Source organism: Rhinoraja longicauda, chromosome 31 (genome assembly GCF_053455715.1).
Source record: "Rhinoraja longicauda isolate Sanriku21f chromosome 31, sRhiLon1.1, whole genome shotgun sequence".
In the NCBI taxonomy this organism is placed as follows: Eukaryota; Metazoa; Chordata; class Chondrichthyes; order Rajiformes; family Arhynchobatidae; genus Rhinoraja; species Rhinoraja longicauda.
Window position 1 is genome coordinate 29,861,756 of NC_135983.1, and position 26,210 is coordinate 29,887,965.

At 54.4% G+C, this 26,210-nt stretch overlaps 2 protein-coding genes across 3 annotated transcripts; both read right to left on the reverse strand.

Moving 5' to 3' along the window:
* Positions 1-1,600: 1,600 nt before the first annotated feature.
* On the reverse strand, positions 1,601-16,046 carry edf1 (endothelial differentiation-related factor 1). 2 transcript variants are annotated; one of them, XM_078425819.1, is made up of 5 exons: positions 15,921-16,046; positions 10,030-10,081; positions 5,698-5,858; positions 3,247-3,340; positions 1,601-1,990 (listed from the first exon to the last, which is right to left on the reverse strand). In XM_078425819.1, exons 1-5 carry the CDS (start codon positions 15,996-15,998, stop codon positions 1,929-1,931), a joined length of 447 nt encoding a protein of 148 aa, XP_078281945.1. In that variant the 5' UTR covers positions 15,999-16,046; the 3' UTR covers positions 1,601-1,928. The 2 variants fall into 2 exon arrangements, with proteins under 2 accessions (XP_078281945.1, XP_078281944.1); XM_078425818.1 differs by lacking the exon at positions 3,247-3,340.
* Positions 16,047-16,995: 949 nt separating this feature from the next.
* On the reverse strand, positions 16,996-25,857 carry LOC144608401 (UDP-N-acetylhexosamine pyrophosphorylase-like protein 1). Its single transcript, XM_078426126.1, is given in 12 exon segments — positions 16,996-18,274; positions 20,315-20,381; positions 20,634-20,822; positions 21,648-21,696; positions 21,699-21,787; positions 22,424-22,571; positions 22,574-22,616; positions 23,205-23,240; positions 23,242-23,378; positions 23,840-24,015; positions 25,214-25,418; positions 25,638-25,857. Coding segments are annotated over 11 exon segments (1,173 nt in total). The 5' UTR covers positions 25,393-25,418; positions 25,638-25,857; the 3' UTR covers positions 16,996-18,214.
* Between the last annotated feature and the right edge of the window lie 353 nt (positions 25,858-26,210).

The window sequence follows — 26,210 nt, forward strand, 5'->3', positions numbered from 1 at the left end:
TGGTGCATCGGTTGTCAAAGTGAGTGGATGTCTCAGCCCCTTCAGTTAATGGTCAACTACATTGCTGCAGGTGTCGAGACATAAAGAGTATGATTGGAATATTCATCCTCCCAAAAGATTGACAAAATAACAGGGTGATACATGTGCTCTCATTACACTTGAGTGTTCGACACTCCCCGTGGTGAGGAATGGATATTCTAGGTGTGATATAGACAGGGTGGTTCTAATGAGGATATTATACACGTGAACGCGTGCAGGGGTTTCTGATAGGCAGATGGTTCGACAAAGGCCAGAGATGATAGTTTACAGATAAGCAGGCAAATCCCACCATTGCTGTCTTAGACACTTGAAGAGGTGGCCAAGTTGTCAGGGAGGGTCAAACATCCGTTCCAGGGCAGCCCAGCATGATGGGTGGGACCTCGGTCAGAGAGCAAACCGACCAAAGGGAAATGCACCTGACACAATCAGGTGTGAATATTTAACACAATTAACAGGGATTTCACCAGATGTGAGCCAGTGGAAATAGCATTAATGAAAGCTGAGGTGGTCCCATCATTAAGGCAACTATCCCAGTGAGAGAATAGGAATAGTGTAGAGAAATGCCACTCACTTCCTGTTCAAACCTATTCACATATTAAATGGGACAAATAATGGAACTTGGGGGAACGATCTTCATGTGATTTAGAATGTGTCTGCAAGAGGATTGGACAGGCACTTTGCACAGACCCGGTCAGGTCCCCAGCAGAGTCCACAACCACGAGGTATCCGTGTAGTTAGAACGTGACCATGCACAGGGAGACTGCAGTGCAAGAGCTGAAACTACACCTACAGTTCACAATTAGTCTCCAATGCATGGTAGTTTATTGGATCACGCTATCTTTGATATGCTTGTGCCATTTTAGTTCATATTATTTTTGTTGTATTCACTTTATTTGCAGCATTTACTTATCTTGAATAAGTATTTCAATAGTTCTGGGCTGTGGTTCCGTAAGTACAACTAGTATTACCTAACCTGCATACTTTCCCACTGAATTAAGTCGATGGGAGATCCACCATCACAACTCGGGCTGCTGCACAGTTGGAACGGTGTCGTGAAGTACGGTTAGGATCACTGAGGAGCAATGTGTTGGGGTGTTAGGGACACAGTGCATAGTTGGGGTCTTGTCCAGATCCATTGTGCTGCCCAGATATGTCCCTTCTGTGATGGCATTCCGAGACTCACATGCTGGAACCACAAGGTTGGTAGCCACAGGTGAGATGAGGACTGAGTTCGACTAGTTTCACTGTCTGGATAACTCGTTACCACCTAGCCCACCGCCAACAATGGACCATTGTGGGCTCCGCCTTTGATCATTACTTTATGTATATCTCTCCATATCACCATCCATATCACCATCCATATCCCTCGTTTCCCTTTTCCCTGACTCAGTCTGAAGAAGGGTCTTGACCCGAACTGTCACCTATTCCTTTTCTCCAGAAATACTGCCTGACTTGCTGAGTTACTGCAGTACTTTGTGTCTAACTGAGGTTCTGGAGTTCATCACCAAGGGATCTGACACACAATCCTCATGCAGCACATACACCACACTCAGACACAAAGTCCAAAGGCTTAAACTTTATTTCTACAGAAAGTTAGAGGGAAAGTGAGAGGAAATCATAAGCGCCTTCCTGGAGGTGGCAGTTTGGGAAATGAAGATTTACCACAAATAAAGTTTTCACACTTCTGTCCTGGTTAGATTAATCGCATTCAAAACCATGCCTGGGAATCTGAGAGCAAGCTTTTCTTTGGGTGAAGTATAATGCCAGCAGATGGATTGGTTACTCAGGCATGGCAGCCCACAATCAGCTTGGCAACAATGTCATTCTGACTTGTAGAAAAGCCAGGGGAGACCAGTTCAAAAGAAAGAACTGATTTCGAGGCTTTGTTCTCATTTGTTCTTGGGGACCTTCTCCAGCGGTTGTCCAATATCCTTCCCACGCAACCTGAGGCCTTTTAAATAAAAAATAAAGTTTACTTAACACCAAGCAAGTCCACACGGGACAACCACACTTGCTGGCTAAACCCAGAGCAGTGGAGGATGGTTAATGTATGCTGCAGCTTGGCCAGCATTCACTGTGCACCTTCCTCCACCCACAACCCTGTGAAACAAAAGCCCTCTCTCCCACAGCACCCAGTTATGGACATCCAGGATTTTGACCAAACAGCAATGAACATGAAGCACAATTCTAAACCTGGATGCCATGGCATCTGTAAGCGAACTTGAGATTGATGCCAGTCCCATGTGGCATGTTTGGGGGGCAATGTTGCGGAGCACAGGTGTGTGTAGGGCAGAGGAATGTCCACAATGGTGGATGGAGTAATGGACGAGCAGCCGCTTTATACAGCTGGATGTGAGCTCCCCCAGGCGTGGAGACGTGCCACTGCCTGGTCCAGTTGTGTTGTGACCAGAATCCCCAGAACCTTCCAGTTGGAGTATCCTGTGATGGGGAATGCCCTGGAAAGTGTAGGTGACCTGATTAGATTGTCTTGGTGAACAAAAGCCCTACTTCCATCTAAAGTGGATCTTACTGTACATGGAACAGTCTATTCATTGACAAATGTGTTCCCTGCTGAACCTAATTTGGGGGCGACATTGCTGAACTGGAAATAGTCGGGTCCCGGACACTATCCTGACAAAGGCCTGCAGTGATCTGTAGAATAAGAAGTTGAATCTTTAACCATGGAACGCCCCCTCAATTGTTGTCGGCTACCAGGGTCACACGCACTCACCCCCAGCCAATGCTCAGTCACATGGGGCAATGGCCAGGGGCATGCTGGTCAGTTAAGTGGAGCTCGGCCAAAGCTTCCGACCATCATTTTGCTGCTGATGAAAAGTAGACAATGGGTCAGTCTGTGGAGCGCCCCTTGTTCAGGCTGCAGTAACTGGTGTGCTGTATAACACCACTGCTGTGTACACAAGATGATGTTTACAAGGGGTTAGTCTGTCATGGTTCAGGATACTGCAGTTGGACAGTTGTTGACACCCACCACCTGTGCAGTAACGAGTTTTCAACATTATATTCACATGGAGTGAATCAATGTGCATCAAAGTAAAGCAATGGTGTGGATGGTTCCCTCACAAGGAAACACAGATGGATTGTGCACTTGGAACTTCAGACTGGAGGATTGAACTCTTCAGCCTGGCTTTCACTTTGGGCTCCGGTCTGGGTGCTCCTTGCCACCCTGGTAGGAGTTTGTGGACTCACCGATCACTCTTTCAACCTTGCCAAGAACCTGGTTGTTGGGAATGGCTTTCCCACACTCGTAGTCGGCAATGACTTGGGGCTTCTCACTGATCCTCTGTGAAGAAAGCACAAGCCGAGGCATGGATCACAGCTGTGATCAATCTCCAACAGCCTGCATATCCCAAATGGTGAATCCTCCCCTCACCCTCACACACCTTCACATCCACATGATGCGGAAGGGTTGCTCAGTCCACCAGCCCACCCTGTACTGTGCCGCCCAAGTTACCCATCCTGCCCCCACCGACAGTGCTGCCGTTTACCCGTCCTGCCCCCACCCCACAGTGCTGCCCGACCTGCCCCCACCCACACCGTGCTGCTCGACCTGCCCCCACCCACACCGTGCTGCCGTTTACCCGTCCTGCCCCCACCCACACCGTGCTGCCCGACCTGACCCCACCCACACCGTGCTGCCGTTTACCCGTCCTGCCCCCACCCCACACAGTGCTGCCCGACCTGCCCCCACCCACACCGTGCTGCCCGACCTGCCCCCACCCACACCGTGCTGCCGTTTACCCGACCTGCCCCCACCCACACAGTGTTGCCCGACCTGCCCCCACCCACACCGTGCTGCCCGACCTGCCCCCACCCACACCGTGCTGCCGTTTACCCGACCTGCCCACACCCACACAGTGCTGCCCTTTACCTGTCCTGCCCTCACCCACACAGTGCTGCCGGTTACCTGTCCCGGCCTTCTCCACTGCTAGCTCTCCGTACCTGTTGCGCTGACTGTATAATAACCAGTACCCAGTGCCACCATGTTACCCTTCCTGCCCCCCACCACCAGCCCACCCTACACAGTGCCAGTGCCATGTTACCCTTCCTGCCCCCCACCACCAGCCCACCCTACACAGTGCCTTTTCGGAATGGCAGGCAGTGACTAGTGGGGTACCACAAGGCTCAGTGCTGGGACCCCAGTTATTTACAGTGTATATTAATGATTTGGACGAGGGAATTGAATGCAACATCTCTAAGTTTGCGGATGACACGAAGCTGGGTGGCAGTGTTAGCTGCGAGGAGGATGCTAGGAGGCTGCAGAGTGACTTGGATAGATTAGGCGAGTGGGCAAATGCATGGCAGATGCAATATAATGTGGATAAATGTGAGGTTATCCACTTTAGCGGCAAGAACAGGAAAGCAGAGTATTACCTGAATGGTGACCGATTGGGAGAAGGGGAGATGCAACGTGACCTGGGTGTCATGGTGCACCAGTCATTGAAAGCAAGCATGCAGGTGCAGCAGGCAGTGAAGAAAGCGAATGGTATGTTGGCATTCATAGCAAGAGGATTTGAGTTTAGGAGCAGGGAGGTTCTGCTGCAGTTGTACAGGACCTTGGTGAGACCGCACCTGGAGTACTGTGTGCAGTTTTGGTCTCCTAACCTGAGGAAAGACGTTCTTGCCTTAGAGGGAGTACAGAGAAGGTTCACCAGATTGATCCCTGGGATGGCGGGACTTACATATGAGGAAAGACTAGATAGACTGGGCTTGTACTCGCTGGAATTTAGAAGACTGAGGGGGGATCTTATCATATCATATCATATCATATATATACAGCCGGAAACAGGCCTTTTCGGCCCTCCAAGTCCGTGCCGCCCAGCGATCCCCGTACATTAACACTATCCTACACCCACTAGGGACAATTTTTACATTTACCCAGCCAATTAACCTACATACCTGTACGTCTTTGGAGTGTGGGAGGAAACCGAAGATCTCGGAGAAAACCCACGCAGGTCACGGGGAGAACGTACAAACTCCTTACAGTGCAGCACCCGTAGTCAGGATCGAACCTGAGTCTCCGGCGCTGCATTCGCTGTAAAGCAGCAACTCTACCGCTGCGCTACCGTGCCTCTCTTATAGAAACATATAAAATTCTTAAGGGGTTGGAGAGGCTAGATGCGGGAAGATTGTTCCCGATGTTGGGGGAGTCCAGAACCAGGGGTCACAGCTTAAGGATAAGGGGGAAGTCTTTTAGGACCGAGATGAGAAAACATTTCTTCACACAGAGAGTGGTGAGTCTGTGGAATTCTCTGCCACAGAAGGTAGTTGAGGCCAGTTCATTGGCTATATTTAAGAGGGAGTTAGATGTGGCCCTTTTTGCTAAAGGGATCAGGGGGTATGGAGAGAAGGCAGGTACAGGCTACTGAGCTGAATGATCAGCCATGATCATATTGAATGGCGGTGCAGGCTCGAAGGGCCGAATGGCCTACTCCTGCACCTATTTTCTATGTCTATGTTTTACCCGCCCTGCCCCCCCCCACCAGCCCACCCTACACAGTGCCACCATGTTACCCTTCCTGCCCCCCACCACCAGCCCACCCTACACAGTGCCACCCATGCCACCCGCCCTGCCTTCCTCCACCACTCCACACAACACAGAAGAGACAACTTGAGATGTTGGCCGACCCGTTTACTCACGGTGGCCAAGTCCTTTTGATTCATCCCCATGTTTTGTCGGCCCTGCTGGATTAGTTTGCCGACCGTGAGCGACACTCGCTCGTGGTGCAGTTCCTCCGTTTCCCGGTCCAGCTTTGCCGTGTTCTTGGTTATTGTGTGTTGCTTATTTTGTCCTGCAGACCCTGACAAAACACAAAGCAGAGATCTCCTTCAGCCAGTCCCAGCGTCCAGCGAACAGGAACATCCATCTACCAAAGACCAGCACTGCCCACTGTCCAATTCATCACGGTGGACAAGGCCCAATTAAGGTTGAGGCTCCCTCTGCAACATTCCAATTGTGCTCCAGGGCAAATATAGTGAGAATCTGACACAGAGCAGAGTTCCTTCTGCATTCTCCATTGAAATCCTCACAGGCAAGGATAGCCGGAGCTTAGTGGCATGCTGCTGAGATGACAAGCTCTCCTTCAATGTCAGCAAAACAGGTGCTAGCCATCAACCTCAGGAAGTGGGGTGGAGCACACACTCCAGTCTGCATCAATGGTGCTAAAGAGATGGATGATCGTAGCCGCAGGTTCCAAGGTGTAAACATCACCAACAATTTGTCCTGGTGCAATCTCATCAATGCCATGGTCAAGAAAGCACATCAAGGCCTCTCCTTCCTCAGGAGTGTAAGGAACTTCAGCATGTATCCAATGACTTAGCAATTTCTGCAGTTGCACCATGCTGCCCTGGTCCTTTTGATTCATTCTCCTGCATCCTATCAGGAATACATCGCAGTGTAGTACAGTAACTGCTCTGCCCCAAACCAGAGAATTGCAGTCCTATGCATTACACAAACTAGCCTCCACCCTTTCGACTCCATCTACTCTTCACATTCCCTGGGGAAAGCCGCCAAGAACCATTCACACCCTGGTTATTCCCTCCCCTCTTCCATCATGCAGAAGAACAAAAATGAAAGCTTATACCACTAGGTTCAAGAACAGATTCTTCCCTGCTGTTGGACTCTGAATGGACCTCAAATACTAAGGATAAATTGCTGACTTTCCAATCTACCTTGTTGCAGCCCTTGCACTTTTTTGAATCTACACTTTCTCTGTAACTGTAACACTATTCTCTGCATTGTTTCCTTTATCCTTCCGCACCACCTATTTTACTCATGTGCAGTATGATTGCACTCAAACATGGGGTGATCTGCCTGGATAGCAGGCAATGCACTGTAGCCCGGTCCACCTGATAATAACAAATCAATACCGCATGAAATGCAAAAGCCTGCAGATGCTGGAAGCCAGAAATAAAACATCATTAATTTTACATATTATGCCCATGTCCCTGTTCAGTCGTTCCTTAAATATTGCTGAGATTCTTGTAGCTTCCCTACACTTTCCTGCTGTGCCTTATTTCCTTGCAAGAGAACATTACTCGGTCTGATGGTCAGCCCATGGAACATGCTGGAAGTCCCAGCAGTGCCTGCAATCTCTTTCCACAACTGTTGCCTGACTAGCTTAGTTTTTCATTTCAGATATCTAGCATTTCCAATTTAAAAAAAAAATTCATTCCCTATGCAAGTTTCCCACAATTTGGATAACAGTGGGCTGTAGAACACTCAAAGCCTCCAGTTCCTGAATTGCTTTCTCCACCTCTTTAGTGGCGATCTATAATTATTAAAAGGTCATTTACTTTGTGATCAATCAGATTTGTCTATTCTTAAATAAAATTTTACAAGAGGTGAGTTTACAGAGAGGTCTCGAGGGAAGTGCAGGCAAATGCAGACCCATTTGCCGATTGTCAATTGCTGAGGATTCCAAGACAAAGCTGACTGACACAATAAAAGTTTGTAGATTGACAAGATGTTATCTTAAATTATTGGCAGATACATTCTGCCAGATAAACCAAGATTGAACAATACCCATGTTAAAGCTCCACCGCGCTCTGGAACAATAAACATCGTCAGCTGATGCTCAGAGTGAAAACACAACTTGATTACGCTAGCGGGAGCCAGAGAGTCTGTAAGTGGTCACACCCATACAGACATGTAAATGAATGCTACCTATATCACACCCATACAGACATGTAAATGAATGCTACCTATATCACACCCATACAGACATGTAAATGAATGCTACCTATATCACACCCATACAGACATGTAAATGAATGCTACTTATATCACACCCATACAGACATGTAAATGAATGCTACCTATATCACACCCCTAGAAACATAACGCCTGGGAAAGCAACCAAGGTAATGGACAGGAAATGTAAATGAATGCTACCTATATCACAGGGCATTTGTTCAGACTGCTGTTACATGGTGAAGCTCATGGGTGATAGTACATCTGATGGCAGGTGATCACAATGATAACTCTGGCATTCCTACTGGAATGGGTGTCAGCAGCCTTTGGTGCAGTAAAGGAAACAAGTGTCCAGCAAAGCTCCCCCTTCTGGCTCAAAGGAGAGCTCCCACAGCCCCAGGAGTGGTGGAGCAATTATTGTTGGGTAAGTAAGTAGTGTTTCACAAAGATGTGCAAATGCTACAATGATTCATCCTACTTATAAATGCCTTAAATAACAGGAGAGGAAACCACCTATCCATGATTGCAAATGATGAATACAGGTGAAAGAAATTAATTAAAAATGGATATTAAAGGGATTATGTGAATCGGAACTGAGGAAGATGGATTTCAACATTTTGGGGGCTCAAAAAGGTAAAAGGTTAAAAAACGTAAAAATAAACAGTGAAGCTGAATATTGATCTATATATCATACTGATATTACATTCTAATTTTTCTTCCCTTGATCATCTTTAAGCTCCTAATCACTGTTTTTATATTCTGCTCAGTTATCTGACCTGTCCCTCTTCTTCATACAATTATTTTCTTCTAAGTTTGATAATACCTTCTTCATTAATGAGAGTGCTGGTATATCTATAAGAAAATAACTGCAGATGCTGGTACAAATCGATTTATTCACAAAATGCTGGAGTAACTCAGCAGGTCAGGCAGCATCTCGGGAGAGAAGGAATGGGTGACGTTTCGGGTCGAGACCCTTCTTCAGACTGATGTCGGGGGTGGGACAAAGGAAGGATATAGGTGGAGACAGGAAGATAGAGGGAGATCTGGGAAGGAGGAGGGGAAGGGAGGGACAGAGGAGCTATCTGAAGTTGGAGAAGTCGACGTTCATACCACCGGGCCGCAAACTGCCCAGGCGAAATATGAGGTGCTGCTCCTCCAATTTCCGGCGGGCCTCACTATGGCACTGGAGGAGGCCCATGACAGAGAGGTCAGACTGGGAATGGGAGGGGGAGTTGAAGTGCTGGGCCACCGGGAGATCAGTGGCGTTAATGCGGACCGAGCGCAGGTGTTCAGCGAAGCGATCGCCGAGCCTGCGCTTGGTTTCGCCGATATAGATGAGTTGACATCTAGAGCAGCGGATGCAATAGATGAGGTTGGAGGAGGTGCAGGTGAACCTCTGTCTCACCTGGAAAGAATGTTTGGGTCCTTTGATGGAGTTGAGGGGGGAGGTAAAGGGACAGGTGTTGCATCTCGTGCGGTTGCAAGGGAAAGTGCCCGGGGTTAGGGTGGTTTGGGTAGGAAGGGACGAGTGGACCAGGGAGTTGCGGAGGGAACGGTCTCTGCGGAATGCAGAGAGGGGAGGGGATGGGAAGATATGGCCAGTGGTGGGGTCCTGTTGTAGGTGACGGAAATGTTGGTGGATGATATGTTGGATCCGCTGGCTGGTGGGGTGGAAGGTGAGAACGAGGGGGATCCTGTCCTTGTTGCGAGTGGGGGGATGGGGAGCAAGAGCGGAGCTGCGGGATGTAGAAGAGACCCTAGTGAGAGCCTCATCTATAATGGAGGAGGGGAAGCCCCGTTTTCTGAAAAACGAGGACATCTCGGAAGCCCTAGTCTGAAACACCTCATCCCGGGCACAGATGCGGCGTAGACGGAGGAATTGGGAGTAGGGGATAGACTTTTTGCAGGGGACCGGGTGGGAAGAAGTGTAGTCCAGATAGCTGTGCGAGTCGGTGGGCTTGTAATAAATGTCCGTCACTAATTTTTCTCCTGTGATGGAGCGACCCGAAACGTCACCCATTCCTTCTCTCCCGAGATGCTGCCTGACCTGCTGAGTTACTCCAGCATTTTGTGAATAAATCGTGCTGGTATATCTAATGGAATATCTGGTATATCATGGATATGTAGCACTAATGGAATAGTTATACTAGAATATAAAAAACAGTGTAGTAAAGGAAACTGGAGTGTCCAGAAAAGCTCTCCATTCCTGCTTGTGGGTCTAAGAATGCTGCCCACTCCCACAGGCTGAGGAGTGGGCTGCAATTATAAACCATGCTCACATTTCTTTGTAGTCTCCACATCGTCTCCTCTGCGTTGGGCAGATGTGATCGCCTAGGGAAGAGGAAGAAAGCTGTAAAATTAGTTTAGATTCACTCCTGGATGGATTTCTTGCAGTGATGGACACAATCTTGTCCTCATCACCCATCATTTAATTCAACTTAACATCTGTAGCAGACTCACTGAAAGCTGCGAACCAGAATCTTACAGAAGTGTTGGCCCCACAACTCTCACAATTCTTATATTACTCCTACAAACCTTCACTGCACTCAGTCCAGTGTCTTCATACGACTACAGCTCAGCACATCACTATATGTGGTCAACCCAAGGTTTCATACAGGTTTAGCATGACTTCCCTATGACTGGCACAGCACAAATTAAGGGCTCGTGCAGTAAGGTACAGCAGATATCATGGTGATTTTAACTCAAGTCCGGAAAAAACAGATGGGGGAAAATAGCCCGGATTAGAAATTCAGTGTCTAAAGGATGTTTTCTTACCACAGGATCTTCTGGAGCCAAACAGAGTACAGGCTTGTGCAGGTCTCGTGTTGTGCATAAACGTAGGAATAATTAACCCCAGTGTGGAGGCACTTCAAGAGAACAGAAATCGTAATATAACTGGAGGCGTGCAAGACAAGTTGTGTAAAGGTAAATAAGGGCAGTGGTGAGGGTATGACCGTAGAGGCAGCTCGGTACCCCGCAAGTTAAAGTTATGGCAAGGGCCGCTGAGAGGCAGTGAATTCAATTGAATAAATGTTTATTAGCCAAGTATGTATACATACAAGGAATTTGCCTTGGTGCTTTGCTCGCAAAGATAACAACACGATATACAGTAGACAATTAAAAATAAAACATTATAATTTAAACATGTGAAGAATGAAATAAAATACCAGAGCAAAAGGAGGCTACAGACTTTTGGTTGTTGAGTAGAGCTACTGCTCGTGGAACAAAGCTGTCTGGCTGTGGCGGCTTTGACAGTCCGGAGTCGCCTTCCCGAGGGGAATGCTTCTAAAAGTTTGTGGCCAGGGTGAGAGGGGTCAGAGATGATCTTACCCACTCACTTCCTGGCCCTTGCAGTGTACAGTTCATCGATGAGGGGGAGGCAGTCGCAGGCATTTGAAGGGGATAACCAGATTTGAGCAATAATGAAAAGTTCCAAGAAGCAGTTAACTAAAAGTTTCTGGGCACTCACATTTCGGAGGACCTAACATGGTCCAATAACACTGCTGCGCTGGTCAAGAAGGCACAACAAAGACTGTTCTACTTAAGAACACTGAAAAAGTCTGGTCTACCCCAACAGCTGCTGACGACCTTCTACCGCTGCACCATAGAGAGCATCCTAACGCATGGAATCCCTGTGTGGTACCTCAGCTGCACGGAGGCAGAAAGGAAAGCTCTACAGCGGGTAGTCCATAGAGCTCAGAGGGCCATCGGAACACAGCTACCAGACTTGGAGGGCATCTACAACACACGATGCCTCAGAAAAGCCACCAGCATCCACAAAGACTCTTCACACCCCTGCAACAGTCTGTTCGAACTCCTTCCATCGGGCAGACGATACAAGGCCTTCTATGCCCGCACCTCCAGACTCAGGAACGGCTTCATCCCCAGGGCCATAGCTGCTATGAACCGGTCCTGCTGAGCCGGATGGCCACAACGCATAGATCAACTTGCACTTTACCCTGTCCAAAACTGTTACAACTGTTCGTTTCGTTGGGTTGCTGCTGTCTAAATTACCTAAATTATTGCATCGTATGGGAGGCGCATTCCCAATCTCGTTGTACCCCTGGGTACAATGACAATAAAGATATATTGTATTGTATTGTATTGTATTGTATTGTATTGTATTGTATCAAAGTTAAAACAAATAATTTCATGAAACTGAATGACAGGTGAGAGGATTGAGCAGAATATAAAAAACTGCAATTAGTAACTTAAAAGATTAGCATGGATGGAAAAATTATAATACAATATCAAAGAAAGCAAATGTAACAACAGATAATCAGGGCTCAGATATTTAGAAAGATAAAAAATAACAAAGTGAGCATTGGTTATTGTGAGTCTGGGGAATTAATGATGGAAAACAAGATAACTGATTAATTAAACAGATACCTTGGATACAAGTAACATCCCAGCTGTAAATCCTTAAGAGCTCTATCCAGCTCTCTCTTGAATGCATTCAGAGAATTGGCCTCCACTGCCTTCTGAGGCAGAGTGCCACAGATTCACAACTCTCTGACTGAAAAAGTTTTTCCTCATCTCAGTTCTAAATGGCCTACCCCTTATTCTTAAACTGTGGCCCCTTGTTCTGGAGTCCCCCAACATTGGGAACATGTTTCCTGCCTCTAACGTGTCTAACCCCTTAATAATCTTATACGTTTTGATAAGATCTCCTCTCATCCTTCTAAATTCCAGTGTATACAAGCCTAGTCGCTCCAGTCTTTCAACATATGAAAGTCCCGCCATTCCGGGAATTAACGTAGTAAACCTACGCTGCACGCCCTCAATAGCAAGAATATCCTTCCTCAAATTTGGAGACCAAAATTGCACACAGTATTCCAGGTACGGTCTCACTAGGGCCCTGTACAACTGCAGAAGGACCTCTTTGCTCCTATACTCAACTCCTCTTGTTATGAAGGCCAACATTCCATTAGCTTTCTTCACTGTCTGCTGTACCTGCATGCTTCCTTTCAGTGACTGATGCACTAGGACACCCAGATCTCGTTGTATGTCCCCTGTTCCTAACTTGCATTTAAACCAGCATCTGCAGTTTTTTTTCCTATGCATTGGTTTTAATTTGCCCAACACACACAATGCAAAATCTGGACCATTGCAGAATTTTGCTCAGATGAATACAAAAAGCTGGAGTAACTCAGTGGGACAGGCAGCATCTCTGGAGAGAAGGAACGGGTGACGTTACCAATTTAACCCTGGAAATTAGACCAGCAACTCATATTACATCAGTGTCAGGTTGAATCATTCACCCAGAAAGATCTTTCAACTCCCCAATCTTTACAAATGTTATCTTCCCGGACTCTATTCCAGAATCTAGAGAATGCAGGAAGATCAATGCCAGTTCATCACTTCCCTCTGGTGCCAATTTGTTTAAGTTGCTCACACGTAGGATATTGGCAAAGCAATAATTTTACTGAGCCTTTTGCAAACTACAAAGATATAAAACACTGCTTTACCATTCCAATTTCTCTTGATTAAGAAGCCGCATGTTGCCTTTCCTCATGTATGCAAAAAGTATTTTTCTTACATTTCTTAATGATTTATTCTACATTTGGACACCACCTGTGCTCTGCTCACTGGTTGCTAAAATTTTGCTATTCCGCCAAATGACTGCCCTTCTCGTCAGTGGAAATGTGAATTGGAATCTCACCCTGGGATATTGCTCTATGAGTAAAGGTCTATCATTGTGACAATGACCTCCTTCACTGCAGGCCTCGCACTGATACTGGTTACTAAATATTAGGCTGCCTCTACCATGTAACATGAACAAAATCCATCAGTCTGAAGAAGGGTCTCGACCCGAAATGTCACCCATTCTTTCTCTCCTGAGATGCTGCCTGACCTGCTGAGTTACTCCAGCATTTTGTGAATAAATACCTTTGATTTGTACCAGCATCTGCAGTTATTTTCTTATAAAAGCCTGGTTATATCCGTTACTGGGATATAATACTAGTGGGTACGTTTCTGGTAAATAGCCGGGCACTGTAGTATTCGCGGGTACTCTCCTGACAATGTGCCAATCACATACCAGACGTCATCTTAGACTGAAATAAAGTGCAACTAGGCCAAGTACAAACTGGAGTACAAGTATCCAACTAACAAATTTGTGGGTATAGATTCTCAATTTATAATGCTGATCGTAGTACACATAGTTTGATTCCTCCTTATATCACATTGGACGCCCTATTGGGGGGAAAAGTTCAGAAATTATAATCCCGATACTCAAGCAAAAATAAAAGTGCTGGAGGAACTCAGTGGGTCAGGAGCATCTGTGGAGGGAAAGGTCAGTTCTCTTCAGGTCGTTTTCTTCTTCTTCATGCTGATGATATTTCCCTCCACAGATGCTGCCTGAACAGCTGAGTTTTTCCAGCGCTATATTTTTTTGCTCAAGATTCCAGCATTTTGTAGACTCTTGTGTCTCCTGCCACATATTGTGTGAGGCAAGGCGGTTTATACGGTGCACTGAGAAAGGGTATCTTGGCATTTCTGGGGCAAGCTGATATTGCCCCTGGCACTCGTGATATGTGATAATCATCTGAATGTCGTCACTCATAGCAGAATGACCCAAATTTCATACATGTTTCTGAGGCTTGTATACACTGGAATTTAGAAGGATGAGGGGGGATCTTATTGAAACATATAAGATAATTAGGGGATTGGACACATTAGAGGCAGATAACATGTTCCCAATGTTGGGGGAGTCCAGAACAAGGGGCCACAGTTTAAGAATAAGGGGTAGGCCATTTAGAACGGAGATGAGGAAGAACTTTTTCAGTCAGAGGGTGGTGAAGGTGTGGAATTCTCTGCCTCAGAAGGCAGTGGAGGCCAGTTCGTTGGATGCTTTCAAGAGAGAGCTGGATAGAGCTCTTAAGGATAGCGGAGTGAGGGGGTATGGGGAGAAGGCAGGAACGGGGTACTGATTGAGAGTGATCAGCCATGATCGCATTGAATGGCGGTGCTGGCTCGAAGGGCTGAATGGCCTACTCCTGCACCTATTGTCTATTGTCTATTGTTTCTGGTGCGCCAAATTTAACAAAGATTGTTGTGCCCATAGCACATAAAGTGAGAATGTCAACGCGACTTTGTAGCCTTACACTTGGCACAGGATGTAATCTACACATTGCCCTGTATTTCTGGCATTATACACCTGTAACAACTGCCAGCCTTAACCCTCAATCAACAACCACATGCAGATCTCAGGAAGGTGAGCAGCTGCAGTAAGGCAGCACCAAAGGAGATTGAAGATGTGCAATGGGCTGGTGCGGTTTGGCGGCATGGGAGGGGGCTGCGGTGATGCTGGGGAACGGGAGGCGGTGGGGGAACGAGTCTGTCCGTCTCTCGGGAAAGGGAGCAGCCGAGACTCATCTGCCGGAGGGTGGGGAGGCGGTCGCGGTGACATCAGGCCCACCGGCGGGGAGAGTCCGACGGCGCGGCTCCGGGCTGGGGATGTATTGATGGCAGAGACTGAGAGATTATTGATCAGTGATTAGTGCGGGTGTCCGGGGTAACGGGGAGAAGGCGGAGGAGTGGGGTTGCGAGAGAGAGATGGATCAGCCGTGGCCGAGGTAGACTTGATGGGCCGAATGGCGGGGTAGACTTGATGGGCCGAATGGCGGGGTAGGCTTGATGGGCCGAATGGCGGGGTAGTGTAAGAAAATAACTGCAGATGCTGGTACAAATCGAAAGTATTTATTCACAAAATGCTGGAGTAATTCAGCGGATCAGGCAGCATCTCTGGAGAGAAGGAGCGGGTGCAGCGTCTCTGGAGAAAACCCCTTCCTTCTCTCCTGAGACGCTGAGTTACTCCAGCATTTTGTGAATAAATACCGAGGGGCGGGAGACCTGTTGGGCCGAATGGCCCAATTCTACTATCACCTGATATCCCCCCGCGGTGGCGACGCCCCCTTCCCCGCACTCATGAGGTGCTCGCGCAGTCATCACCCAGAACCCCCCCCGGCGCCCCCTCCCCCCCCTCCACGGGCGTCCCCTCCCCCCTCCCCCCTCCCATGGCGCCCCCTCCCTCGCTCCCCTCCTCCTCTCCCCCCCCCCCCCCCCCCCCCCCCCGGCGCCCCCCCCCTCGCTCCCCTCTCCCCACGGGCGCCCCCAGCTCCCCCCACCCCCCCAGCTCCCCCCACCCCCCTTGGGGCCCCCCACCCACCTGCTTGCTCTTGGCCTGTGAGGCGCTCGGGCCTTTCTTGCGCAGCACCGTCACCGTGTCCCAGTCACTCTCCGCCATCGCACCCACTGCGCATGCGCACCACCCGCCGTCAACTTTATTCAAACCCGCGCGGACAAACTTTATTGAAACAAAGGCGGCGCGGCCCCGCCCCCTCGTCCACAGCCCCGCCCTCCGCGCGGCCATGCCCCCTCGTCCACAGCCCCGCCCTCCGCGCGACCACGCCTCCTCGCCCGCAGCCCCGCGCGGCCCCGCCCCTCGGCCCGTCGCGCCGCTGCTAGCCCACCCTGCCCATTTTGAAAGCCCAGTCCCCTCTGTACAGACTGCGCTGCCGTGCTCAGTGCCCAGACAGGGTCTCTCCACTCCCACGTGAGACTGAACGATAATCGCCCCGCCTCACGTTTAGTCTCCTTGCAATAAATGATCAGCCTGTCAGTTGTTCTGCATCCTCGTCTTTCCCAATCACGCAATCCTGACCGATGCCTCTCACAACTCTGCAATCTCTCGGTGTCGGAAGCAACTGCAGATGCTGCTTTACACCAAAGATAGAAACATAGTGCTGGAGTAATCGCGGGACAGGCAGCATCTGTGCAGAGAAGGAATGGGTGACGTTTCAGGTTGAGACCCTTCTCCAGAAGATTTCGACCCGAAACATCACCCAATCCTTCTCCCCAGAGATGCTGCCTGACCCGCTGAGTTACTCCGGCATTTTGTGTCTAAACCAGCATCTGCAATTCCTTCCTTCCTACACATCAGGCGCATTTATGTTCACTCTGGATAGAGCATGGAAACAGGCCCTTCCGCCCACCGAGGCCACACTGACTAACAATCCCGTGGACTACACATCAGGGCCAATTAACCCACAAACTTGCATGTCTTTGGAATGAGGGAGGAAACCAGAGCACCCGGACAAAACCCACGCGGTCACGGGGAGAACGTGCAAACTCCGTACAGACAGCAACCACTGCGAGGTTGCAACTCCACCACTTTGTCCAATTGAGCACCAGGTGGTGAGATGAGGAGCTGGATAAATGACAGACTGAGTGCTGACAGGCAAGGATAGCACTTTATTGTGAGGAAAGTATAAAACTCATCAGTCCCAATGTTGGGGTTAAAGATAGCCCTATCCCTCCCCCCCACTGATCTCACACGCAGGCAGCGGCATAGGACGGTGAGCATCAGAGCAACTAAGGGGGCAGCAGGGTGACGCCAGAGCTAGGAGGGGCAAGAGCAAGACTGGACCAGGTCAGGGTGGCCCGGTGCCAGGGTGGGGAGGTGCCAGAGTGGGGCGGTGCCAGAGTGGGGCTGTGCCACCTTGGGGCAGTGCCAGAGTGTGGAGGTACCAGGGTGGGGAGGTGCCAGGGTGGGGCAGTGCCAGGGCAACGAGGTGCCAGGGTGGGGCAGTGCCAGAATGTGGAGGTACCAGGGTGGGGAGGTGCCAGGGTGGGGCAGTGCCAGGGTGGAGCGGTGCCAGGGTGGGGCGGTACCAGGGTGGGGAGGTGCCAGGGTGGGGAGGTGCCAGGGTGGGGCGGTGCCAGGGTGGGGCGGTGCCAGGGCTCCCAGTCCAGGCGACACAGTCCCAGAGGAGCTCAGTCAGCTGGTGCTCACCCCCTGCAGTACCTGCGCTTTAATGGGAGCTGTGGGCTGAGACTGGCAGTGAGGGAGCTCATGTCCTCCAGCCCTGGGTAATACTGACACCTCACTGGAGTGAGCAGGAAACTGGTCCTCAGTCAATCAAATAACCTTTGGTATTGATCACATGAAACACATTGGACTGTTGATTGAAGGACACGTTTGGCTGCAACAGCCCATGGACGGTGCGGACAGCACTCCTGACGGGAGCGTGGGGAGCGGGCACTCCCCGCTTCTGTGGACATGGGGGGGGGGGGGGACCCAGAGGGACATTGGCCCTTCAGCTGGTGTTTGCTGAGAACGGGGGCCGCAACGCTGGGATTTAGCGAGTCACGGACCCCGGGGCCACTGCAGCCGAGCACCAGGATACGGGCTCCACCCACCAACCCCCCCCCCCCCCCCCCCCCCGGTCCATTTCTGGCCACTGCGGCCCGACACTGGTGGAGATCCAGTGGAATCCCAGCCTGACGTAAAGCAGAGGCTTCGCCAGCAACGCTCTCAGTCAGTAAAAAATCAAACAAATCTGTCTGGAAATCGGCAGCTTCAATGGGCCCAGCTGGCAGCATCAATGGGCACAGCTGGCAGTTTCAATGGGCACAGCTGGCAGCTTCAATGGGCACAGCTGGCAGCGGCTCCTCCCGTCATCATTCCGTTAGGAGGAGAGGAGAGTGGAACTCACGGCCCCTCACACGCTCCTCCAAGCCCTGGGGACAAAGACACAGGTCACTGGCGTTCCCCACCCCAGGGGGACACACTGACTGGCACCCACAGTGCACCCCACCCCGTGCTCCCCCCCACCCCGTGCAACCCATCCTCACCCCGTTCACCCCCCCACCCCGTGCACCCCCCCACCCCGTGCAACCCCCCCACCCCGTGCAACCCCCCCACCCCGTGCACCCCCCACCCCGTGCAACCCCCCACCCCGTGCAACCCCCCACCCCGTGCAACCCCCCACCACCCCGTGCACCCCCCCACCCCGTGCTCCCCCCACCCCGTGCACCCCCCACCCCATGCACCCCCCATCCCGTGCACCCCCCACCCCGTGCACCCCCCACCCCGTGCACCCCCCACCCCGTGCACCCCCCACCCCGTGCACCCCCCACCCCATGCACCCCCCACCCCCACACCCCGTGCACACCCCCACCCCGTACAACCCCCCCACCCTGTGCAACCCATCCCCACCCCGTGCACCCCCCCACCCCGTGCTCCCCCCACCCCGTGCACCCCCCCACCCCGTGCACCCCCCCACCCCGTGCTCCCCCCACCCCATGCACCCCCCATCCCGTGCAACCCCCCACCCCGTGCACCCCCCCCACCCCGTGCAACCCCCCACCCCGTGCAACCCCCCCCACCCCGTGCACCCCCCCACCCCGTGCTCCCCCCACCCCGTGCACCCCCCACCCCATGCACCCCCCATCCCGTGCACCCCCCCACCCCGTGCACCCCCCACCCCGTGCACCCCCCACCCCATGCACCCCCCATCCCGTGCACCCCCCCACCCCGTGCACCCCCCACCCCGTGCACCCCCCACCCCGTGCACCCCCCACCCCCACACCCCGTGCACACCCCCACCCCGTGCACCCCCCCCACCCCGTACAACCCCCCCACCCTGTGCAACCCACCCCCACCCCATGCACCCCCCCACCCCGTGCACCCCCCCCACCTCGTGCACCCCCCCCACCCCGTGCACCCCCCCCCCCACCGTGACCGTTTGCGACTGCCCAGCCCAGGATAATTTGAAAGAGGTCCCAAACCCCACTCTGAGCCCCCACAAGGGGGCAGCACAGGGGCACTGCTGACCGGCGGTGCCAGGGTTCGATCCCGGCCCGAGGCCGCTGTCCGCGTGGAGTCTGCACGTCCCACCCGTCCCCACGTTTGGGTCAGGGTCGTGTCGCTAGTGGCTGGGGGGGTGGGGGATCTAGGGGGGACGGACTGGGGGGGGACTAGGGGATAGTAATGTGTGTACGGGTCTGGTGTGTGTTGGTCAGTGTGGATTGGAGAGCAAACCTCTCCCTGACCAGCTCCCCCAAGGTGACCCTTTGAAGTGTTGAGAAACACGACCCGTTTAGTTTCTCTGATGCTGCACCTTGGCGGTGCACGGCAGGGGTTTGTGAAGAGCGCTGCCACCATATTGATGTCAGCTTGGTTATCCAATGAGGACACAAAGACAAGTGCAGTCTGTGCTCAGTGACACAGTTGTGGCAGCTTGGCTGGCAGCGATGCCCGGCACTGGCAGCTGTGCCCGGCACTGGCAGCGATGCCCAGCCCAGAGGACAGGCACTGGCAGCAATGCCCGGCCTAGAGACAGGCACTGGCAGTGATGCCCGGTCTCGGGATACAAGCAGCAAAGCAGGGCGCTGCTGCAACATATGCTGGAAATTCATGGAGAATGTTTTGGCAGTGACTCAGTCTAGGTAGATTTTAGCAAATCATTTCTCAGGGTCTTACGTGGCAGGAAAGGATGGCAGCCGATCAGGTGCCAAAGGTTCCGTGATGCTTTTATTAACATTGTGCCGTTCATTAAGGTACCACTGACCTCACCGGTATTGTCCATGTTACATACACATATACTGTAGCGTGTTACACACGCACAACGGTACTTTAGCGTGTTACACACACACTGATACTGTAGCGTGTCACATAGATGCACACACCAGTACTGTAACATGTTAAAGCCACACACTGGCACTGTTGCACAAACGTGTTACACACACCGGCTGATTATTGGATCCGTGAACACCTACCTCGCCTGCACTGGAGATGAGCGGTGAGATCTCACACACCACAGAGGGGTCGTCTGTTTCCTGGAGCCTGCAGACACGCCCAAACACATCAGTGAGCTCTGCCCCGCCCCCCATCCCACCCCCCGCCCCCCCCCCCCACCGTCATCCCCCCGTCCCGTCTCTCCTTTCCCCCTACGGCCCGTTCCTCCCGCCCTGCCCCCCCCCCCCCCCCGCCCCCCTGCTCCCTCCCCTCCCCCTGACAGTGGCCACGTTGGGCGATGGAGACAGGCAGACTCACTCACTCACTCACTCACTGTGTACAGGCGGCAGACTAACTCACTGTGTACAGGCGGGCATGCGGTTGTTGCTGTGGTCCAGGAAGTGTGCGCCAGCCTGCAGTGCCCAGCGGTAGTGTTGCCACAGCAGGGCTCGCCGGGCCGTGGAGGCCGTGTCCTTGGCACCAATGCTCTCGGCGTTCTTCAACGGAGAAAACTCGTCCTCCCTCACCACCTCCCACACGGCAAAGCTCCTGCAGATACGTAGATGGGGAGATGGCAGACACGGGGCATCTCTACACTGACCCAGGGTCACAGGCTGCACAGACGGACTGGGTGGGAGGGGGAGCAAACTCTCTCTGAGTGCACTGCGGGCAGCTCTGCTTCTGGGATAACGCACACAGATTGCGGCAACGTTTCGATGAGAGATGGGACAGACAAGGAGTTTGGAGTGGCATCTCTCCACAACAATCACACGAGGGTCCCGACCGGGAACGTCACCTATCCATGTTCTCCACAGATGCTGCCTGACCCGCTGAGTTAATCCGGGACTCTGTGACTTCTTTTGTAAAGCAGCATCTGCAGTTCCCTGTGTCTAGTGATTAGGTGATTGGCTTCCTGTTGGTTCCACATGAATGATGTGTCCTGCCTGTGGCCTCCACCGTGTGCCACCACCTCTAGCTGCCCCAGTAACTAATGATACCCTCAGCAACTAACCTCACCACACAGATATCCTCTTTGACTTATCCCATCCATCCCTCCCCACCTCTCCCCTCCCCCCACCCTCTCCCCCTCTGCCCCCCCACCTCTCCCCCTCTGCCCCCCACCTCTGCCCCCCTAACCGCTCCCCCCCCCTCACCCTTGGCCCCCCACCTCACCCTCTCCCCCCCCCCCTCACCTTCGGCCCCCCACTTCTCCCCCCCCTCACCCTCCCCCCCCCTTACCCTCTCCCCCCCCCCCCTCACCCTCCCCCCTTACCCTCTCCCCCCCCTCACCCTCTGCCCCCCACCTCTCCAGCCCGGGGTTGTGCCGGTAAGTCGCGGCAGAGCCGGCTGCCACTTTGGCCCTCAACAACTTACTTGGAAAACTGGAAAACATCGAAGACAAACTTTTCCATCTTGATGCCGTTGGCGTTTCTGGTTTCACGCAGTTCCCATCCTCATCCACAAAGGGAACCTTCTTCAGGGCCACGTGCGGTTTCAACTGACCCTCAAACTCCCTGGGGGGCAACAAGAGGTCAGGGGGCAACGGGAGGGGTCAGGGGCAATGGGAGGGGTCAGGGGGCAACTGGGTCAGGGGGCAACGGGAGGGGTCAGGGGCAACGGGAGGGTCAGGCGCAATGGGAGGGGTCAGGGGGGCAACGGGAGGGGTCAGGGGGCAACGGGAGAGGTCAGGGGGCAACGGGAGAGGTCAGGGGGCAACGGGAGAGGTCAGGGGCAACGGGAGAGGTCGGGGGGCAATGGGAGAGGTCAGGGGGGCAATGGCAGGTCAGACAGAGGTCGGGGGGCAAAGGTCAGGGGCAATGGGTGGTCAGACCGAGGTCAGGGGTCATTGGGGGGAGCAACGTCAACCAAAGACAAGGTCCAAGTTTGCGGATGACGCAAAGCAGGGTGGCAGAGTGGGCTGGGTGGCTGGTGGGGGGTAGGGGGGAGGGATAGTAGGGGGGGAGGGATGGTAGGGGGGAGGGATGGTAGGGGGGAGGGAGGCTAGGGGGGGAGGGAGGCTAGGGGGGGAGGGAGGGTAGGAGGGGAGGGAGGGTAGATGGGGAGGGGGGGTGGGGGGATGGAGGGAGGGAGGTTAGGGGGGGGGCGTTGATCGAGGGGGGGAGGGAGGGAGGGTTGATCGAGGGTCTCACTCAGCCACGGCCTTGAGGAAGGTGATGGTGAGGAAGTGGTTGCAGATGTTGCCGGCATTGAAGGTGAGCTGCCCGTCAGGATTGTGTCGGTGCGCGGTGCCGGGCTCCACCTCGCTGTACTCCACCACCTGGTAACGCCCGTCCACCGGCACACCAGCCCCACCGGCTCCGCGGGGTCGGCCTTGCCCACCACCTACAACAACAGCAGTGGGAGCGCCGAGAAAACCACGGACCCCCATCCCAGAGACCCCCCCCACCCTAGGGACCCCCCAGCCCAGGGACCCCCACCCTAGGGACCCCCCACATCAGAGACCACCCCCCACCCTAGGGACCCCCCCCTCCCCAGGGACCCCCCACCCCAGGGACCCCCACCCCACTGCCCCCCACCCTAGAGACCCCCACCCCACGGTCTCCCCACCCCAGGGACCCTCCCAACCCCAATGCCGCTCCTCCCCACGCCCCCCCCAGCCCATGGCTCTCCACTCTAGAGATCCCCCACCCCAGAGACTCCCCCACTCCAGGGGACCCTCCCACCCTAGGGACCCCCAGCCCAGGGACCCCTCACCCCACTGCCCCCCCACCCCAGGGACCCCCCTCCCTTGAGACAACCCCCCACAGACCCCAACCCACGACCACCCCCAGCCCCAACCCCAGCCCAGGGACCCCCTCACCCCACTGCCTCCCCAGCACAGGGACCCCCCTCCCTGAGACACCCCCCACAGGCCCCCCCACCCCACCCCACCCCCAGCCACACCCAGGAGGGGGAGAGGGTTGTACCCACCTTGGCCCCACAGTCGGCCCCTCTCTCCACACAGAAAACCGATGAAGACGGGGTCCGCCATCTTGACCAGGATGTTGTCCACACAGTAGACGTGGACGGCCTGCACGCCCCGCCGCTCCATGTCGTCCAGGATGCCGTGGTCAGTCAGCGCCCGGTACAGCCCCCCATTCCCATCTGTGGGGGAGGGGCAAGCACAGGGTCAATGTGGCCGCGGGCAGGGGGGACAGGTGTCAGCATGGGCGAGGAGGGGGATGGCATCAAGGTAGGGGGCTGGGGTGTGGGTGGGGGGTGTGTGTCGGGTGGTGGGGGGTGCGCTGTGGGTGGGGGTGGGGGGTTGGTGGGGAGGGTGTGTGTCTGGAGTGGCGGGGGTGGGGAAGGGGGTGGGTGGGGAGGGGGTGTGTTTGGGATGGGTGGGGGTGGGCTGTGAGTGGGTGGGGGTGGGGAAGGGGGTGGGCTGTGGGTGGGGAAGGGGGTGGGCTGTGGGTGGGGTGTGGGCTGTGGGTGGGGGCTGTGTGTGGGGGCTGGGGTGTGAGTGGGGGCTGTGGGTGGGGTGTGGGCTGTGGGTGGGGGGGGGGGAGGGTGGGGAGGCTGTGTGTTTGGGGTGGGTGGGGGTGGGCATTGTTTGGTGCACTGACCTGGTGCCATGGCGATCCGTCCCTTCCCTTCCAAGATGACCTTCCCGTCGAAGCCGACCGCGGGCAGCATCCTCTGCTCGAACATCACCACGTCGGCCGGCGGGAGCCCGAAGTGGCCGTGCTGGCTGAAGAATGACCGTGTGGGCCCCAGGGTGAACTCACTCGTCATGATGTACCTTCACAACAGAGGCACCATCACCCGCTGTACTGTGCACAGAGCACACACCCACACTGGGTCCACACGCACACACCCACACGCACACGCGCACACACACGCACACACCCACACTGGGTCCACACGCACACACCCACACGCACACGCGCACACACACGCACACACCCACACTGGGTCCACACGCACACACCCACACGCACACGCGCACACACACGCACACACCCACACTGGGTCCGCACACACACGCACACTGGGCACACGCACGCGCACACACACGCACACTGGGCCCTCACACACACACTGGGCCATCACAACAGACACCAGGCTCTGCTGCTATTCCCCGTCTCATAGTACACCCACTAACCGCGCTGTAACTAGTGTTTGGCGTGCAGTCTCTCTATGTACAACTGGTGGTGTACGCAGGTGAACCACACGGTACAGAGGGCGGTGGGTGAATGGAACACACGCTGCCAGAGGAGGCTGGGACTATCCCAACATTTAAGAAACAGTTAGACAGATACATAGACAGGACGGGTTTAGTGATGTGGGACTAGGGTAGATGGGTCATGCTGGCCGGTGTGGGCAAGTTGGGCTGAAGGACCTGTTTCCGTGGTGGGTGACTGTACCTGGTTCTGTGTTAGTGTGTACACATAGTCTAACTGTGTGTAACTAGTATTAGTACAGGCTGGGTCAGTGTGTGCACAGTCTGATTGCCAGTGCAGAGAGTCTGATTGCCAGTGCACACAGTCTGATTGCCAGTGCACACAGTCTGATTGCCAGTGCACACAGTCTGATTGCCAGTGCACACAGTCTGATTGCCAGTGCAGAGTCTGATTGCCAGTGCACACAGTCTGATCGCCAGTGCACACAGTCTGATTGCCAGTGCACACAGTCTGATTGCTAGTGCACGCAGTCTGATTGCCAGTGCACGCAGTCTGATTGCCAGTGCACAGTCTGATTGCCAGTGCACAGTCTGATTGCCAGTGCACAGTCTGATTGCCAGTGCACAGTCTGATTGCCAGTGCACACCGTCTGATTGCCATTGCACACGGTCTGCCAGTGTGTGCCATGTACCTGCGCTGTGCTGATACCCAGAGTAGGTGTTACGTGCGGTCACAGGTGGGCGGTACGTGCCGATGGGGCAAATTCGGGCGTTCAGGACGGGCTGCCCTCTGTGTCCGGCAGGGACTCGGTCTCACCAGGGCAGTGGGCATGACCTGCCCGTCCTCTCTGCGGCCAGCGTCCGGACTCTGTGGATCCGCTCCGCCTGGAGCTGGTAGAGGGTCTTGCCACTGGGCAGCCCCACATCATACATGCCCTTGGGGTACGGCACCCCCAGACGGGTACCCTGCCCCCCAGCCAACAGCAACACTGCCATCCGGCCCTCACCAATCTCCTGCAGACCTGGAACACACAGCACTGGGTCAGTCACTGACCCCACTCCCCCCCCCCCCCCGCCCAGCCACCCCTCCCCACTCCCACTCTCCCCCGCTCATCGCCCCCTCCTCACCCCCAAATCCCACTCTCATCACCCCCTCCTCACCCCAAACCCCCCCGCCCCCCCCCCCGCCCAGCCACCCCCTCCCCACCCCCTCCCTACTTATCCCCCTGCTTCCCACCCACCCAGGGCGCTGGGTCAGGGTGCCGGAGGCCGCAGGGTGCTGACGGTGCCGGGCTGTCGGTGCTGGGGCGAGGGGAGGTGGAGGTGCGGGGTAGGGGTTGATGGTGCGGGGGGTGGGAGTGAGGGCGGAGGGGGTCAGCATGAGGGGGTGAGGGTGAGGTGTGAGGGGTGGTGACGGTGCCGGGCTGTGGGCGCGGGCGGGGCGAGACGCTGCAGCGGCGCCGCTTCCTGTTGACTCCCAGTCACGAGAGAATCACAGGATGGAAACAGACCGGAGACCAGCGCCTCCCCCCCCCGCACAGTCCACCCCCCCCCCCCCCGCACCTCACCCTCCCCCCCGCACCTCCCCCCCCCGCACCTCCCCCTCCCCCCCGCACCTCACCCTCCCCCCCCGCACTCTCTCCCCCCCCCACTCTCTCCCCCCCCACTCTCTCCCCCCCCCACTCTCTCCCCCCCCACTCTCCGCCCCCCCCACTCTCTCCCCCCCCGCACTCTCTCCCCCCCCCACTCTCTCCCCCCCACTCCCTCCCCCCCCACTCTCTCCCCCCCCGCACTCTCTCCCCCCCCCACTCTCT